Genomic DNA, 15710 nt, shown 5'->3' with positions numbered 1-15710 from the left:
TGCTGGTGCTACGGGGCGCTGAGCCAGACCTGCCACCCCCAGGAGCTGCGGCTGCGGAGCGACATGAACCTGCTCTACCGGAAGAGCGGCAAGGTGGACTGGAAGCCGGGCAAGGACGAGGAGCCCAAGCGGGGGTGAGCAGCCGGTGGATTGGGCCCGGCCCTGGCCCAGGAACTGCCTAGGAAGCCCACCTGCCCTAGGGGTCCGCCCCGGAGGGCTCCCGGCTCAAGGGAGGCTTCCACCCTGCCTGCCTTGTTAATCCACACTGGGGAGGGGAGCGCAGTTTTCAACGGGGTCGGAATATGGCAGAGGGGTCTGGAATTCCCTCTGGGGGGCTGAGCAGCCCTTCCTGAGCCCGGGGGGGGGGCAGAGACTCACCCCAGATCTGGTTGGGGTGAGTTCCCAAAGGGCTGTTTCTGTGTGAGGGAGGCGATGGGGGCCCTGGCACAATTGGCATTGGGTAGAAGAGGGTGAGCAACTTCAGAAGCTGCTGGCTGAGGAATTCTGGGAGCTGAAGTCCACAGGTCCTACAGTTGTTGTCCACCCCTGGCAGAGAGGGGGGGCCTGAGCTGATGGATGGCAAAGGGCAATGAATGAATGTCCGGCAGGTTATCCTTCCCTCCTGCTGATTTAGAGGGGAGGGGGGCGTTTTGTTCGGGCAAAGGTGTAGCTGTGATGCTCCCGTTTTGGTCCCGTAAGGTGAGAAGGTTGAAAAGCGGAGCTTATTGCGTGGCCGTGCGGAGGGTTTGGGTGTCTGATTGGTGCTGAGTGGCAAAGGGGCACCTGGCTGCCAAGTCTGCTTTTTGCCACTGATTTCCTGCCAGGCTTTGGGGCCTCAGCCGGTTCGCATCCTGAATGGCTCTCTCGGTGGTCTGGAGTTCTGGTGTCTGTCTACGGAGTGGGGCTTTGGTGTGATCACGGGCTGTGGATTATGGTCTTTGGAGCAGAGTAACCCAAATCTCTTCTTTGTTGTGGGTCATGTTTTGGCCTTGTCGGGTGCGTTCCCCCCCCACGGATAAACTGCATAGGATCAGGATAGAAAGACAGAAATCTGAATGGTAGAAAAATATCTAATAGTCCATTGAGTTTGCCTTTTGTTTTCTTTCTTTCTTTCTTTCTTTCTTTCTTTCTTTCTTTCTTTCTTCTTTTCTTTCTTCCCTTCCCTTCTCCTTTCTCCTTTCCCTTCCCTTCCCTTCCCCTCTTTCTTTCTTTCTTTCTTTCCTTTCTTCCCTTCCCTTCTCCTTTCCCATTTCTCCTTTTCCTTCCCTTCCCCTCCCCGCTTTCTTTTCTTTCTTTCCTTCCCTCTTTCTTTTTTCTCTTTCTTTTTCTTTCCTCCCTTCCCTTCTCCTTTCTCCTTTCCCTTCCCTTCCCTTCCCCTCTTTCTTTCTTTCTTTCTTTTTCCCTCTCCCTCTCCCTCTCTCTCTCTCTCTCTCTCTCTCTCTCTCTGTCTCTTTCTCTTTTTAGTTGATTTTATATTTATTTACTTACATTTTTGTCCAGTGATGGACATGTGTGTACCCCAGGATCTTTGAAATGAATGGTCTGCTCTGGAGCGTTAAGGATGACAAAATTGTGAGGGCTGAGACCAGTGTGAAACCCTGTTTGCAGCCTCTGAACTGAGGTGGGCGGCAGGAGAGGCTGTGAATTCACCAATTTCCACAGATCACCTCCTGAAGTCCCTCTCCAGTGGGAGTGAAAGTCAGTCTCCAGTTCACCTGGTCAATGAGGCCCAGCGCTTCTCCTTCTCTCCCTTTCTGCCCCCTTGGTGCTGCCTCCCCACCTCTAGGGCCATCGTGGAAGTTGGGGGGGCTTAGGGTTAGAACAGTTAGTCCTCCCTCCCTCCCTCCCTCTCTCTCTCTCTCTCAACATGAGGGGGGCCTTTGGGATAAGGTGGCCTCACCTGTCTTTGAGGGAGCTGAGGGGCTGAAAAAAAGTATAGGCAGTCCTCGCCTTATGACCACGATTGAGCCCAAAATGTATGTTGCTAAGTGAGACAGTTGTTAAGTGAATGTTCCCCTATTTTACGACTTTTCTTACCATGGTTGTTAAGTGAATAACTGCAGTTGTTAACTGAGCAACAGGGTCATTAAGCGAATCTGGCTTCCCCCCTTGACTTGGCTCGTCAGAAGGTCGCAAAAGGGGATCACATGAGCCCTCCGGGACACCACAACCGTCATAAATACGAGTCAGTTGCCAAGCATCCAAATTTTGATCACACGGCCCTTGGGGTGCCTGCGACTGTCATAAGTGTAAGAAATGGTCCTAAGTCGCTTTTTTTGAACGGTCTTTAAAAGAACCGTTGTGAGTCAAGGCCTACCTGTGCCACAGGCAGCCCCATCCTGATAGTCCCTGGGGGGGGGATGAGTTGACTCTGGGGAGGCCCAAATCTCTCTCTCTCTCTCTCTCTCTCTCTCTCTCTCTCACACACACACACACACACACACGCAAATTCTGTCCTCCTGCCCAACCTTTGCTAGGCTCTCCTCTGCTTGCCCGCTGCCTTCCCCATAGCCAGGCAGTGGCGACCCCATTTTTCTCCCTTTCTGCCCCAGGCCCCCTTCCCTCAGGGGGAGGGAGGCCTTCAAGGCAGCCCCCCTGCAGGGTGCAGCATCTTTCCTTCCACAGAGAGTCCCCGAATCCTTGTGGGCTCCTTTAAAATGTACCCTTGAGATGCCAGCTTCCCCGGGACTTTCGGAGTTGGAGGAGGGGGCTTGTAGGAGAGGAGAGAACAGCAAGAGCCCCTCGAGGCTGGCCGGTACTGGGGGAAAAGTTTTGAGGGTGTGCAGACCGCATTTAAGCAATTATGTTATTTTCCCCAGAATCTGGGTTTATCCAAACAAAGAGCTTCTCAGATTGAGGGTTGGGGGGGGGAAGCAGAGAGCCTTAACCCCAGGTAGGACGTCCATGAATTGTGCAATTTGCCAGAGGCCTTTCTACCACTCTGCTTCTCGGGAACTGCTGGGATGTGCTTGCCGAAGACGCGGGGAGGCTGCTCTTAAGGGCTTCAGCCGCAAAATGTTCCTTTCGCACAACAGGGCTGAGCAGAGCGAGGAGCCCCTTTTGCTCCCCACACGTGAGGCATGGAGGGAAAAAAGGGGCTCGCTTCTGGCCGGACTGTCTTAGGAAGCAACAAAGGGGAATATTTGCAGCTCAGGATTGAGATGAGGGGCCCTTGGTGCTCTCTGAGCTTGGCGCTTTTCTCACAGATGTTTCACGACCCAGCTAGGGAATTTCATCAGTGCTGGAAGGGAAGGGGGTTGTGCAGAGGAGGAGGAGGACTGTGGGGTCCTTGGTGGTCCCTGAACTGCGTTGTTTTCTTGCAGACATTTCACGCCCCAGCTGGGGAACATCATCAGTGCTAGAAGGGAAGGGGGTTTACTCTCAGTTCATATTCTAGTGCTTGCCCTGTCTGTCTGGTGCTCTGACAAATTAGCCATCAATAGACACATAGAGCTAAAAGGCATCTACATACGCTGCAAAAGAGGCCAAAAAGGGAACAAAAGGATCAAGGCCCCTCCCCCACCAGCAATTGGCACCCAGATGAGCAGATATTAACTCCATGATTAACATCAGATTAACAATCAAGTAAACAGTTGCCCAATCAAGGAACTGCCAAGTAAGCCAACCGTGAACGGCCCAGCCAAAAAAAACGTCCAAGACCAGCCCCCCCTCCCCCCACCAACACGGACAGGGCAAGCCACTAGGCTGTAAACTGAGAGCAAACCCCACTCCTTGCTTAGCACTGATAATGTTCCCTAGCTGGGTCGTGAAACGTCTGCAGGAAAACAAGCAAGCTCAGAGAGCCCCAGGGACCCCACAGTCCCAGTCATCATCCTTCTCCTCCTCCTCCCTTCGAGCACTGATGATGTTCTGTAGCTTGGCCATGAAATGTCCGTAAAGAAACAACCAAGCTCAGGGACCGCCAGGTACTCCTCACGTCTTAGCAGCTGCCTCTAGTAGTGAGGCAGGTGGGACCAACTCAAAGGGTGCTTGAGGCGTAACTAACCAAGGAGAGATTCAGCTTAGAATTAAGGAGAAATTTCCTGACAGAACAGTCAACCAATGGAATGGAAGTTGCCTCCAGAAGTTGGGAGTGCGCCATCGCTGGAGGCCATTTGCCTGACATGGGCTAGGGTCTCCTGCCTGAGCAGGGGGTTGGACTAGAAGACCTCCAAGGTCCCTTCCAACACTGTTATTCTGTAATGCGTTTCACCTTCTCTGCGTATGAGCAACGGGGCAAAACCCCAACTCCCTTCTAACTTTGTTATTCTCTTATTCTGCCTTCGACTCTAAGCTTTCCAAAACCCAACAAACCATCATGGTCTGAGACAGGGTCAAATGCATGGACCCCCAGGCTCAGAGAAGCACCCAGGTGGCTGCAACACTCTAGTTTCAGCAGGAGAAGGCCACCTAGGAAATGGCCAGAAGAGATTGTCGCTGGCCTGTTGTGCAAAATCCTTAGCGTGGCTCCTTGGTTGGCCTTGTGCGAGGGCAGCTGTGGTGTTTTACGATCCTCTGACGGCTGAGGGGCTCAGCAGGAAGTGGCAAAGGGGCCTGGGGTTGAAATGGGCCTCGTGATGTCATCCTGCGGGTGTAGCAACATGGATCGGGTGTTGGAGCCAAGGAAGTGGATCGAGTCACTGAAGTGATGATCTCACTGGCCTGTTGTCATCCTATGCTGGGAACAGAGGGACTGGGGATCGGTTCTTTTAATCCACCCTCGGTTAAGTCATAGAATCATAACTTAGGAGGGGGTCTAAAAAGGTAGCAGGTCGTAGCAGGATTAACTAATTAAAGATTAATTAATTAAAGAGCCACGGTGGCGCAGTGGTTAGAATGCAGTATTGCAGGCTGGCTCTGCCGACTGCCAGCCAAGGTGGACTCAGCCTTCCCTCCTTCCGAGGTGGGACCCGGATTGTTGGGGGCAAGAGGCTGACTCTCTGAACCGCTTTGAGAGGGCTGGGAAGCACTGGGAAGTGGTATGTCAGTCTAAGGGCTATCGCTATTGCTCACGACACCAGTGTTACTCAAGTTACTCAGCGCTGGCTGGGGAATTCTGGGCGTGGAACTCCACCCATCTCAAACTTGCCAAGGTTGATAAAGACTTCACTAACCATCCCTGACAGAGGGATGTGGATGGTCTGTATCGGGCCAAGGAAGTGCTGGAAATCAGCAGCCCGTTTCAGACAGGCCATCCTTTGCAGCTTTTCCAGGTCCCCTCCTGCAGAAGGTGGGGTTAAGACTCCCGGGATGGGGGTCCAACTGGAGAGCCTACTCTGAGGTCAAGGAAGGGTCTCTGCTCCAAAACAGCCTCCGGTTGGGCTCTTGGCCAACAGGATAGAATTCTTGGCAAACGGGAAGAGCATCGGAAGCTGTAAGGGAATCCCTTCCTCTGCTGTGAAATTATCCCTAAGGGGCATCCTTGTGGGCCTGTCTTTGGGGGGCAGACACAAAGCATCAGGCCCTCCATTGACTTCCACAATGCCTCAGAGCATGGTGGGGCTTGGGGGGGGAAGGGGATGGGGGCTCATGGGGGAGGATGCCCATCAGGGGTCGGGTGCCAGTGGTTTAAATGTGTGTGCTGTGCCAGTGGAGGGCTTGGGGCCCTCTGGGCAGCGTCTCCTGTGCTACCCTCGCTGGACCCTGGAGCAAGGGCCCCTCCCCTTTGCACTTTCGGTCCAGATCTTTGCTGGTGGGGAATTCTGGGAGTTGAAGTCCACCTGTCTTAAAGATACCAAGATTGAGAGAGAGAGAGATGGGACTTGATTGTTGTAGGTTTGCCATGTCTTCAGTTTTTGGGGATGCTTTCCAAGGGTGAGGTGGCTTTGGGGGTGCCTGAAGGAACAGGAGCCCCTCCTTCTCCCCTGCTTGGCACGTCCCCCCCTCCCTTCCTAGTGGCAGCATGCAAGGGGTTAAGCCGCCAGCAGGCTGATGTTGCCGGCTCCTGCAGGTCACCCAGACACAGTTTCCATGGAAACGGCTGGGCCATCAGCCAGCATCCTGCTGCATCCTCGTGCTTTTGGTACCCAGGACCCTTCACTCCTGCGAATAAAGCCTGGGGGGGACAGGGGGGAACGACGACAGGAGGACAGATTTCCAAACCTGCCAGCTGGGAGGGGCAGGGAGGACCACGGGAAGGGCAGGGCCCTCCTGTATGGATGCTGAGAGAAGGGAAGGGGCGCTGCATGGCCCGGTGGGGGAGAAAGCCGGCCCAACACCAGCCACTGACTGGGGCCTCTTGTGGGGCTGATCCCTGGGGGGCTGCCGCTGCTTCTCAGGGTCTCCATTGGTACCAGACGAGAAAGCTGACTTAAGATGTTCGGGGGGGGTGGACTTTGAAACACGCTAAGCCGGAATGTTTGGTGGCTGTTCAGGCATTGTGTGTGCTTGGAATGTGGCCCTCGTGTCGTATTAACCCAGTTTCGTGCCTTGTGTGATGCCAGGGCAGGGAATCAGGTGATGGGGGCAGGTTCGGTGGCCCAGAGGAGGGGTCTGACTGGGAGCGGATCGTTTGCTGCCTCTTCCTCTTTCTCCAGCCTGCCCCAAGGGTGTAGGAGCCTCAGGGGGGGGTGTCCAAGGCCTCCTTCCCTTTCTTCCTCGCCTGGGCTGGGCTCCCACCTGGCTCCGATGGGCCTGGGGGGTGCCAGACTGGCTGCTTGGCGAGGCTCGCTGTCTCCAGAGAAGGGAGCAGTGGGGACCTCTTCCCTTGCCCAGCGGCGTCTGCCATGGTGCCAAGGAGAGGTGGGGCTGAGGGGCAGCAGCATCTCTGGGGAGGGCTGAGGGGCCCTTGGCCGGCCATCCTTGCTCCTGAGGCTTTGCCAGCTGCAGGCTGGGACGCCAAAGTGTATTTCTCTGATGTCTGTCACTGGCACGGATGCCATGCGAATGAGGGGGCATGGGAGACGGATTCCGATGCTGCGGGTCTGGGCCCCAGACTCGGGTTATGGGGCAGAATCAGGGTATGGAATTGCACAAATTCAGCTTCCCCCCCCTTCCAGTGACCCCTGCTTGCCTGACTGACGTGTTCAAAGCCACTTGAGATCCAGTGTTGTTTTCCCGGTGAAGCACAAACAGATCCCACATTTGTTTACGACAGGAACGTCCAACCTTGATAACTCCCAGAATTCCCCAGCCAGACTTCTGGGAGTTGAAGCCCACACATCTTAAAGTTGCCAGGATAGCTGAACCCTGGACTAGGGAGTTAGTTTAGCACAGGGGTGTCAAACTCGATTTGAGGGCCGCATCAGGGTTGTGCTTGACCTCAGGGAGGGGAGGGCATGGCCAGGGTGGGTGTGGCCAGCTCGACGTCACTCGTGTCGGGGGCACCTGTGGTGGCCCGGGTGGGGCTGGGGGCATCCTCCTGCAGCCCTCTGCCAGGGAAAACGGAGCTGGGGAGGGCCGTGCGTGGTCCTCCCAGGCTCTGTTTTCGCTGGCAGAGGCGCCGTGGGCCGCTCCTTTGGTATTTCCAGGGCAACCCTGGCCCAGATCTATGGTAAGTACCATGTCGGCTGGATGCGGCCCGCGGGCCTTGAGTTTGGCAACCCTGGTTTAGCACCTGTAGTCCAGAATGCCAACGTGGCCTCCCCTCCCTTCCTCCCCCCTCCTGCAGTTCGGGCAAGGAGACGAGCGTGGGGAAAGTGCGCGACGTGGCCTCCTTCCGCCGGCATTTCAGGATGGGCTTCATGACCATGCCAGCCTCCCAGGAGCATGCCCCACACCCTTGTGCCAGCAGCATGGCGCCCCGCTCCCTCTCCTGCCACTCGGTGGGCAGCGTGGACAGCGGCCCCGCGGATGGGGCGGTGGGATCTCGCAAGCCACCCGCCAAGCCCAAGCGGCACCCCAGCACCAAGCTCAGCACGGAGGCCAGGAGCGCCCTGGAGCTGATGGGAAGCAAGAAAGGAGGTGAGGTGGCGCTTCGGACGCGTTTCTGGGGGGGGGATTTGAGAGAAGCCTGGCCTGCAGCCTCGGGGGCTCATCTTGAGGCTTGACTACTGTAATGTGTCCTTCGTGGGGCCACCCTTGAAGACTAGCCAGAAGCTTCAACTGGTCCAGAATGCAGCGGTGTGAGCAGGAACGGCCCTGGTCCTTACACCCCTGCAACACTTCAGCTTCACAAAGTTGTGTTGGTTTCCATTTCGCTTCCAGGTGTGGTTCAGGTGGTTGATGGTTACCTATGAAGCCCTCCACGGCAGGGGGTCTGAGGCACCTGGACAGGCCACCTGTCTCCCATAACACCTGATCTGGCAGGGTGGTAGCACGGGGGGGGGGGCTCCTTTGGTAAAACAAGGCCACGTATGGGCACCCCAGCAGCTCAGTGGCTGCCCTGTGGAACCAGGTTCCCCCCCCCAAGATCCAGATGAGCCCCCCTCCACTGGCCTTTGAAGCCCTGGCTCTTTGTCCAACCTTTGGCCAGGATGGGCCTATCCCCTTCTTTCTATTTTTTAATTGTGTTCACTTTCTTGTTCACAGCCGTTGGGCTTTGGTGGGGGGGTGAAGAAATAGGGTAGAATAAAATAAATGAATCATAGAATAATTCTAAGGGTGACTTGTTGAAACCTTCAGCAAGTATGCCGTATGCTGGGCAGGGGAGGACGGGGCTGGGCATGTCGGCCGCTTTGCAGCTGGAGGAAGGAAGATGGTGGCCACGTCCAGGTTCTCCACCAAGAGAGCAAGAAACTCAGGGGGGAAAGCAGGGGAGGGAGGAGAGCCCAGAAGGCTGGATGGGAAAGTTGCCGCTGGTCTGACTTTCTGAGGGGTCAGAATTTAGGGCCATACGGAAGTCGGGGCTGCCCTTCCCCGAGAGGCAGAGAGGGACAACCAAAAGGATGAGGGGGCTGGAGGCAAGAACAGATGAAGATTGGATGGTCTACTTCAATGAAGAGAAGGACCAGGGGGGACACGATGTCTGGGGGGCTGCCCCAAAGGAGAAGAGGGGGGGGTCCACCTATTCCCCAAAGCACCCGAAGGCAGGAGAAGAAGCAACAGATGGAAACGCATCAGGGAGGGACACTTCCTGACAGGGAGGACAATTAACTAGTGGAAGGGCTTGTCTTCGGAAGGTGCTCCATCACTGGAGGTTTCCAAGGTGAGATTGGACAGCCATTTGTCTGAATGGTATAAAGTCTCCTGCTTGAGCAGGAAGGCCTCCGAGGTCCCGTCCAGATCTGTTATCCTGTTCGGTTATTCTGAGACGGGGTCATAGAAAGGTGGTCTTGGTTCTCCTCCAGCCTCCTGGCTGTGTGAGGCCCGGGGCCTTTTGCCATCCTCTCCTCCCTTTCTCCGCCAGGGTGCCCGAAGGCTGGTGGGGTGGAGAGCCGAGAGGCCGCCCGCAAGGTGCCTCCGCAGAAGCCCAAACGCAGCCCCAACACGCATCTCTCCGTGTCCTTTGACGAGACCTACTCCGGGCGCCTTCCGGGCCCCGTTCCGGGGGGCGCTCTGCAGCGCTACGGCCGTGCTGCGTCCCACGGCCAGGCCAAGGGCTCCGACGTCGAGGAGGACGAGCCGGTCTACATCGAGATGGTGGGGGACATTTTCCGGGGACCAGGGCCCCCTTCCCAAGGAGTCACCGCTGCGGACGACGACTCGGACGAGAGCGAAGCCATTTACGAAGAAATGAAGTACCCGCTGCCTGAGGAAGGGGGGGAACCCCGCCCCAACGGAGCCCTCGCCTCCCCCGGGCATCGGCCACCCAAGAAGGAGGCCGCCAAGGCAGCGCCAAGCAGCAAGACCTCCCCGTGCGAGATCCCACCCCCCTTCCCCAACCTTTTGCAGCATCGGGCCCCCCTGCTGGCCTTCCCCCAGGGCAAGAAGGGGTACAAAGGTCCCGACGGCTCCAAGCTGCCCATCTTGTGCCATGCCAAGGACACCCCCTCGGCCCCCATGACTCCCCAGGTGCCCAGCCACCACCAGCAGCGGGGGGGCGAGAACCCGGCCCTGGCGCCATCCGGACGGGCTCGCAGCCACTCCACGCCGCTGCCTCCCCAGCCGGCCGGCCAGAGCAAGCCGGACAAGGATCTGCCCGTGTCTCACAGCATGATCTGCCCCTCTGCAAAGCCGCCCCCCACCCCGGCCCTGCCAGCAGCCTCTGCCCCCTCCGGGCTGCCAGGGAAAGACAAGCCGGCTGTCTCCTACACAATGGTCTACTCGGCGGTCAAGGTCACGACTCACACGGCGCCCTCCGAGCAAAAGGCCGAGGAGATCTCGGTGCTGCAGGGCATGCTGTGCACCCGGCCGTCTCCCGTGCCCGCTTGCAGGCAGGTGCAGCGCATTTGCACGCTGCCCGAGCCGCCCCCTCTGGGCATGGTCTGGACTTATCCGGCTCCTTGCGCGGGGCTGAAGCGCCCCCCGGCCTATGAGAGCATCAAGAGCATGGGCACCAAGGCCTCTTCGGCCGTGAAAATCCAGCTGCGGGACCGGGCCTTCGCCAGCATCCACCAGGTGGTGGCCGGGGAGGAGTGCGGCCGGCCAGGCGGGGAGGAAGAAGCCTTTGGATGGATGCTGCACAGGAGGGCCGGCCTCCGGAAGGGGAAGGAGCCTGACAGTAAGGGTGGGCAAGGGTCCCAGGGGGTGTGGGGGGAAGGACGCAGAGAGTCTGGGCCCAGGGTGGGGAAAGGGCTCGGTCTTGACTGGGGCAGGGACAGAGGGCTGCTCTGTGGTCAGGAATGGGGGGGGGTGAAGGGAGGAATTTGTGGGGAGGAGTCTTCTCCCATTTGGGGTCACAAAGGGTGTTCCCAAGGGGCTTGTTTGCTGAGGGGATTTCTGTCCTCGCACCCCGTCTTTCTGGCTGGGCACGGGTGGTGGGGGGGCTGAGCTGGGCATTCTGGGTGTGCCCACCCCCCCTGCCCGTTTGTTTCCTGCCCTTGCAGAGCTCCCAGACTGCCCCCAGACATGGGAGGGCAGCGAAACCACTCAGCCCAAACTGGAGAAGGAGGAGAAAGTTGTGCCCAGCCACCCGCAGTCTGGCATCCCGGTCCGTGCGCCCCCCCTGGAGTGCCTGGCTGCCAAGATGCCCGGCGGCAGGACCAACCTGCCCATCCCCTGCCAGACCTTCCCTGCCTGTCACCGCAACGGAGGTGAGTGAGCCGTGGAGCCAGGGCAGGGGGTGGGGGGGCTTCTCGGCCAGTGGGGAGGGGCGAAGGATCCCCCGTAGGTTGCTGGCTGGTTGGGGGCTGCAGGAGGGGTCCTTAATGCAGCTGCAAAGAGGCCGCTGACCTTCAGGGGAAGGAGGAGGCACACAGCCTGCAGGCACCCAAACACACACGGGAACTCCTCTGTTTGCTGAGTGGGCCAGAGGGCAGCCCGTGGGAGAATTCGGCTTTATGGGGGAATGGACTCTTGTGGGGTGGGGTGGGGTGGGGGTCAGCTGAGGGGGGGCATGAGGCAAAAGGACTCACAGGTCTCTTCCTTCCACCCCCTGCCCAGATTTCACTGGCGGTTACCTCCTGGGCCGCTCGGCCTCCACCTCGGGCGTCCGACAGGCTGTGACCCACACGCAGAGGCTGTGCAGCCACTCCAGGGACCCAGGCAGCCCGGTAGGTGGGGGGCAGGGGTGGGGAGGGGCCGCAGGAGGGGCTCTTAGGAGAGGAAGCCCAGGGGAGGTTTCGGTCAGAACGGAAATGGCACCTGGAGTGGAGAGCCTGCCTGCTCAGCTACATTGGACAAGCCACCGGGCGGGGGGGGGGGGGGGAGGCAAATTTTTTTTGCAGAACGTACGTTATTATCTCAGGGATGGAAATAATATGGAAAACCAAAACATCTGATGTGGGAACGGAAGAGGGGGGTCCATGGGGCTCTCTGACCTTGGTTGATTTTTTACAGACGTTTTATTATCCAACTAGCAAACATCATTAGTGTAATGATAATTGATGAACATCATCTGGCACTGATCATGTTTCCTAGTTGGGTCATGAAACGTCTGCAAAATAACCCACCAAAATCAGGGAGCACCAAGGGCCCCTCCTTTCAACCCCCTGGGAAACCCCCTCCCCAGTCCTCCCCCTTCACCCCAAGGCCCGTCCGGTCTTCCCCACCCTGGCGCAGGGAGATCCAGACAGATCAGCAGCAATTCGGGCCTCTCCTCGGCCATCAAGTAGGCGCCTGAGGGGGCAAAGGCCGGAGGAAGGGGCATCTGTAGCCCTCAGCCGGTGGACCCAGTCTCGGGTGGGCACGTACACATAGACACCCCCCCCAAATGTTTCTGAAAGCAGCTTTTGCCGGCCGAGCTGGTTTCAGTCGCCAACCCAGAGTTTTTCCGTCTCGGGAGTTCCAGCTTGTGCCTGCAGCCTTCCTGCCCCCCTGCGAGGGAGGCTCCGATGCCCGACTGCTCCGGCTCTGAAGCCAAGGAGGGGCAAAGGCCACGCGGGGCTGGCAGAGTGTGCCAAGCGGGCTCCTAACCCCCCACCCCACCCTCTTCGCAGGCCTTGCCCTACGCCCCGCTTCCCCCGCCGGAGGCACTGCAGAGCTCGCGGGAGAGGGACGGGAAGCTGCTGGAGGTGATTGAGCGCAAGCGATGCGTCTGCAAGGAGATCAAAGCGCGGCACCGGCCCGAGCGCAGCCTCTGCAAGCAGGAGAGCATGCCCATCCTGCCCAGCTGGCGGAGGAGCACGGAGAGCCGCAAGTCTGGCACGCCGCCCTGCCGCCGCCAGCAGACGGTGCTCTGGGACACGGCCATCTGAGCGGGCAGGGGCTGAGCCCCGAGAACTGGTGCCTTGTGCCGGCCGAGCCCAACTGGTGGCAGGGCTGACTGCTGGCAGTGTGTCTCCCACTGGGGACCCTCCGGAGACTGGGGGGCTGCCCCTCCCGCACGGCGGCTGGAAGGATGCCGGGCGGACACGTTTCTTTCATGGCAGGGTGAGAAGAAGCTCCACGCCAGGGGGCACCTGGGCATCAGAGGCCGGGCACACCGGAAGCACCACTGCCCGCAGCATTGGTGCCGAGCGACCGGTTCCGCAGGACCATCTCTGACCGGTCTCAGGGGGCGGGGCAGGGGGTGGGGGGTGGGGCTAAGGAGTCCTTCCTCTTCTGGGCCAAAAGCTGCTGGAGTGCAGGGGGTCCAGTGCACCCACCCACCCACCCACCCCCGGTTTTTCTTCCACCCCTGAAAATGCCCGTGGGAAAAGACGGGTGTGCCAATTTTGGAGGTGCCCCCCACTGTCCCCCCGTTCAAGGCCTGCAAATCCTTCCATTTTTAAAGACGTGCGGATCTCAAGACTTGTGGCGCCGAGTTCTTGTTCTGCCAGAACTCGGAAAGAGAGAGAGAGAAAAACAGAGAGAGAAAGAGAAAGAATGGGAAAGAGAAACTGTGGATGAGAGTGGAGGAATCATTCCTGAGTCACGTAGTCCTCGACGTATGACCACAATTGAACCCAAAATTTCCATTGCTAAGCAAGACGGTTGTTAAGTTAATTTTGCCTCAGTTTACGACCTTTCTTGGCACTGTCGTTAAGGGAATCAATGCAGTTGATAAGTTACTCATTTGGTTGTTAAGTGAATCATCAAAGTCCCCATGGACTTTGCTTGTCAGAAGGTCGCAAAAGGGGATCAGATGACCCCGTCATAAATAGGAGTCAGTTTGCCAAGTGTCCGAATTTTAACCGTGTGACCGTGGGGAATTCTGCAACAGTCGTAAAAAATGGCCCCTGAGTCACTTGTTTTTCAGTGCTGTTGCAACTTGGTGTGCGGTCAGTAAACAGACCGTTGTAACTCGAGGACTTCCTGTGCTCTTAAGAAAGCTCTGAAGATGCCGTTCTTAGCAAAATTCAATCCTAAATCCTAGGTCTGCGACGGAATCCTAAAACAGCATTTCCCAAACTCTCAAAATCGGTGGAAAAGCAAAGGGGGGGGATTACACAGGGGGGGAAGCAGTTAGCGGATAAATACCCCCCCCCCGAAGTTCCTTCCCTTTTAGAAGGTGGACCAGCTCTTGTCATCTGGAGATGGCAATTTTCAATTTTTACTAGCCGGTTTGCTGAAACCAATGATTTCCCCCCCCCTCAAAAAAAGTAGAAAGTTTGAAGGGAAATAAGGAATTCTTGGGATTGGATCTGATTCTGGAGGAAAAGAGTTTGTTGCAGTTGTTAATTAGGGTTTTGCGGTTGTCGAAGAACATCAAGGTGGGTGAATTAATTCTCTGTCCTTAGCAGGAAGTTTGTGTTTCTAATTCCCGATGGGTCTTTCTCAGGTTTTGTGAACTTTTAAGATGGGTGGACTTCAACGGGGGAATTCTGGGAGTTGAAGTCCACCCGTCTTAAAAGTTCACAAACCTTGAGAAACCCCTTCGGAGGCATGACAGGAGATTGGATCCCTCTTCTGGGTTCTGGAAGACTCGGGAACTCCTGGGTTCCTAGCAGGTCAAACACAGGGTAGACCATGGTTTAAACTCGTGCCAAACCCCCATTCTACGCTCAATGTACATGCGCTCAGCCTCTCGCCCGGACCAGGGTGGGAACCCCGCTTTCTCCAGGCCCGTCTTGCCCCGTCCCAGAGTCGAGGGAGGAGGGAGCCAGCCAGCCAGTTTTAGGAAGGGGGGGGGGAGCCTCCTCCCTCTCTGCATTTGGCATTGCTAACGGCAACCAGTCAGTGGTCTTCCATCCTTTTAGCCACTCAGCGGCCCTTCCCGGTTCATGCCACGCTCCGGGCACAGTCTCTCCACCAGCTCTGGTGCCCGCCATGCTTTGTTCGCTGTGCCACCCAGGCTGGGCGTCAGATTCAGAACAGAGCCGGAAGGGACCTCGGAGGTCTTCTAGCCCAACCCCCTGTTCGAACAGGAGACTCCAAACCATTTCACACAAGTGGCTGCCCAGTCTCTTAAGGTCTCTTATAAGTTTCCCGGCCCTTCCCCCCCTCCCAGTCTGGATGGTCCTTGCTTTGCGTCCAGGTGTCCCTGTTCTGAGCAAGCTGACAAAGAATCCTGTCTGCCTTGCAAGGATTTGACCAACCTCTTTGAAGTTACCCCCCCCTCCCCTCAAAAGGCTCCGGACCCCTTTAGGATTCGTCCTCCCACCCATCCCCCCTTAGCACCACCCAACGTGTCCCATTTCTGCTTCCAAGTGTGGCTTGGTAAAAGCCCCAGTTTTCTGTTAGCGTCCCAAAGACTTGGCTGGACCAGTTTCGACGCTGGCGTGAATCCGTTTTACAAATTAGGATGACAGACACAGCAGCGACATTAAAAAAGATGAAAAAAAGCAAAACCCCCAAACCGAAACGGCACCACGGTGGGGCACGAGGGGAACCCAGTTGGGGACTTCTGGGTCCGACGCTCAAACCCCCCACCCTGCCCCCATCCCCCGATTTAAATATTTCACAAGATTGTCTAGTGTAGCAAGATGAAACTGCTTTGCAAAAATATTTATGCTGGGGAATTCAAGGGAGGGTATTTATATATTAAAAACTGAAGGAAAGAAAATAAAATTGTCAGGCTGGTTACTCCTCTCTGGGTTACTTTCGTTCGCTCAAGTCGCAGCTTTGCATGGGCCGGGGAATTCTGGGAGTTGAAGTCCACCCACTTTAAAGCAAGCCAGCTGGGGAATTCTGGGAGTTTAAATAGAGAAAGGTCTGCTAATACAAGTAAGGAAAGAGAGAGGAGACTTCTCCAGTTGCAGCTGAGGGGCAGCAAGGGCCAGTGGGTTACATTATAAAAATTAATTTAAAATAAATGGATTCAGGCTGAAGAATCTTTGGGGAAAGGGGGCGGGGGAGGTTTACTGAATTCC

At 57.0% G+C, this 15710-nt stretch overlaps 1 protein-coding gene across 1 annotated transcript; it reads left to right on the top strand.

Annotated features, from left to right (window-relative positions):
* The first annotated feature begins 48 nt into the window (after positions 1–48).
* Positions 49–13881, top strand: NYAP1 (neuronal tyrosine phosphorylated phosphoinositide-3-kinase adaptor 1). The gene is made up of 6 exons (XM_070954655.1): positions 49–134; positions 7610–7902; positions 9287–10540; positions 10866–11072; positions 11422–11531; positions 12417–13881. Exons 1-6 carry the CDS (start codon positions 64–66, stop codon positions 12672–12674), a joined length of 2193 nt encoding a protein of 730 aa, XP_070810756.1. The 5' UTR covers positions 49–63; the 3' UTR covers positions 12675–13881.
* The last annotated feature ends 1829 nt before the right edge of the window (positions 13882–15710 follow it).

The sequence above is a fragment of the Pituophis catenifer genome, unplaced genomic scaffold (genome assembly GCF_029215685.1).
Source record: "Pituophis catenifer annectens isolate HBS135680 unplaced genomic scaffold, rPitCat1.0.hap2 SCAF_15, whole genome shotgun sequence".
In the NCBI taxonomy this organism is placed as follows: domain Eukaryota; kingdom Metazoa; phylum Chordata; class Lepidosauria; order Squamata; family Colubridae; genus Pituophis; species Pituophis catenifer.
This window is presented reverse-complemented; position numbering and strand designations above follow the sequence as displayed.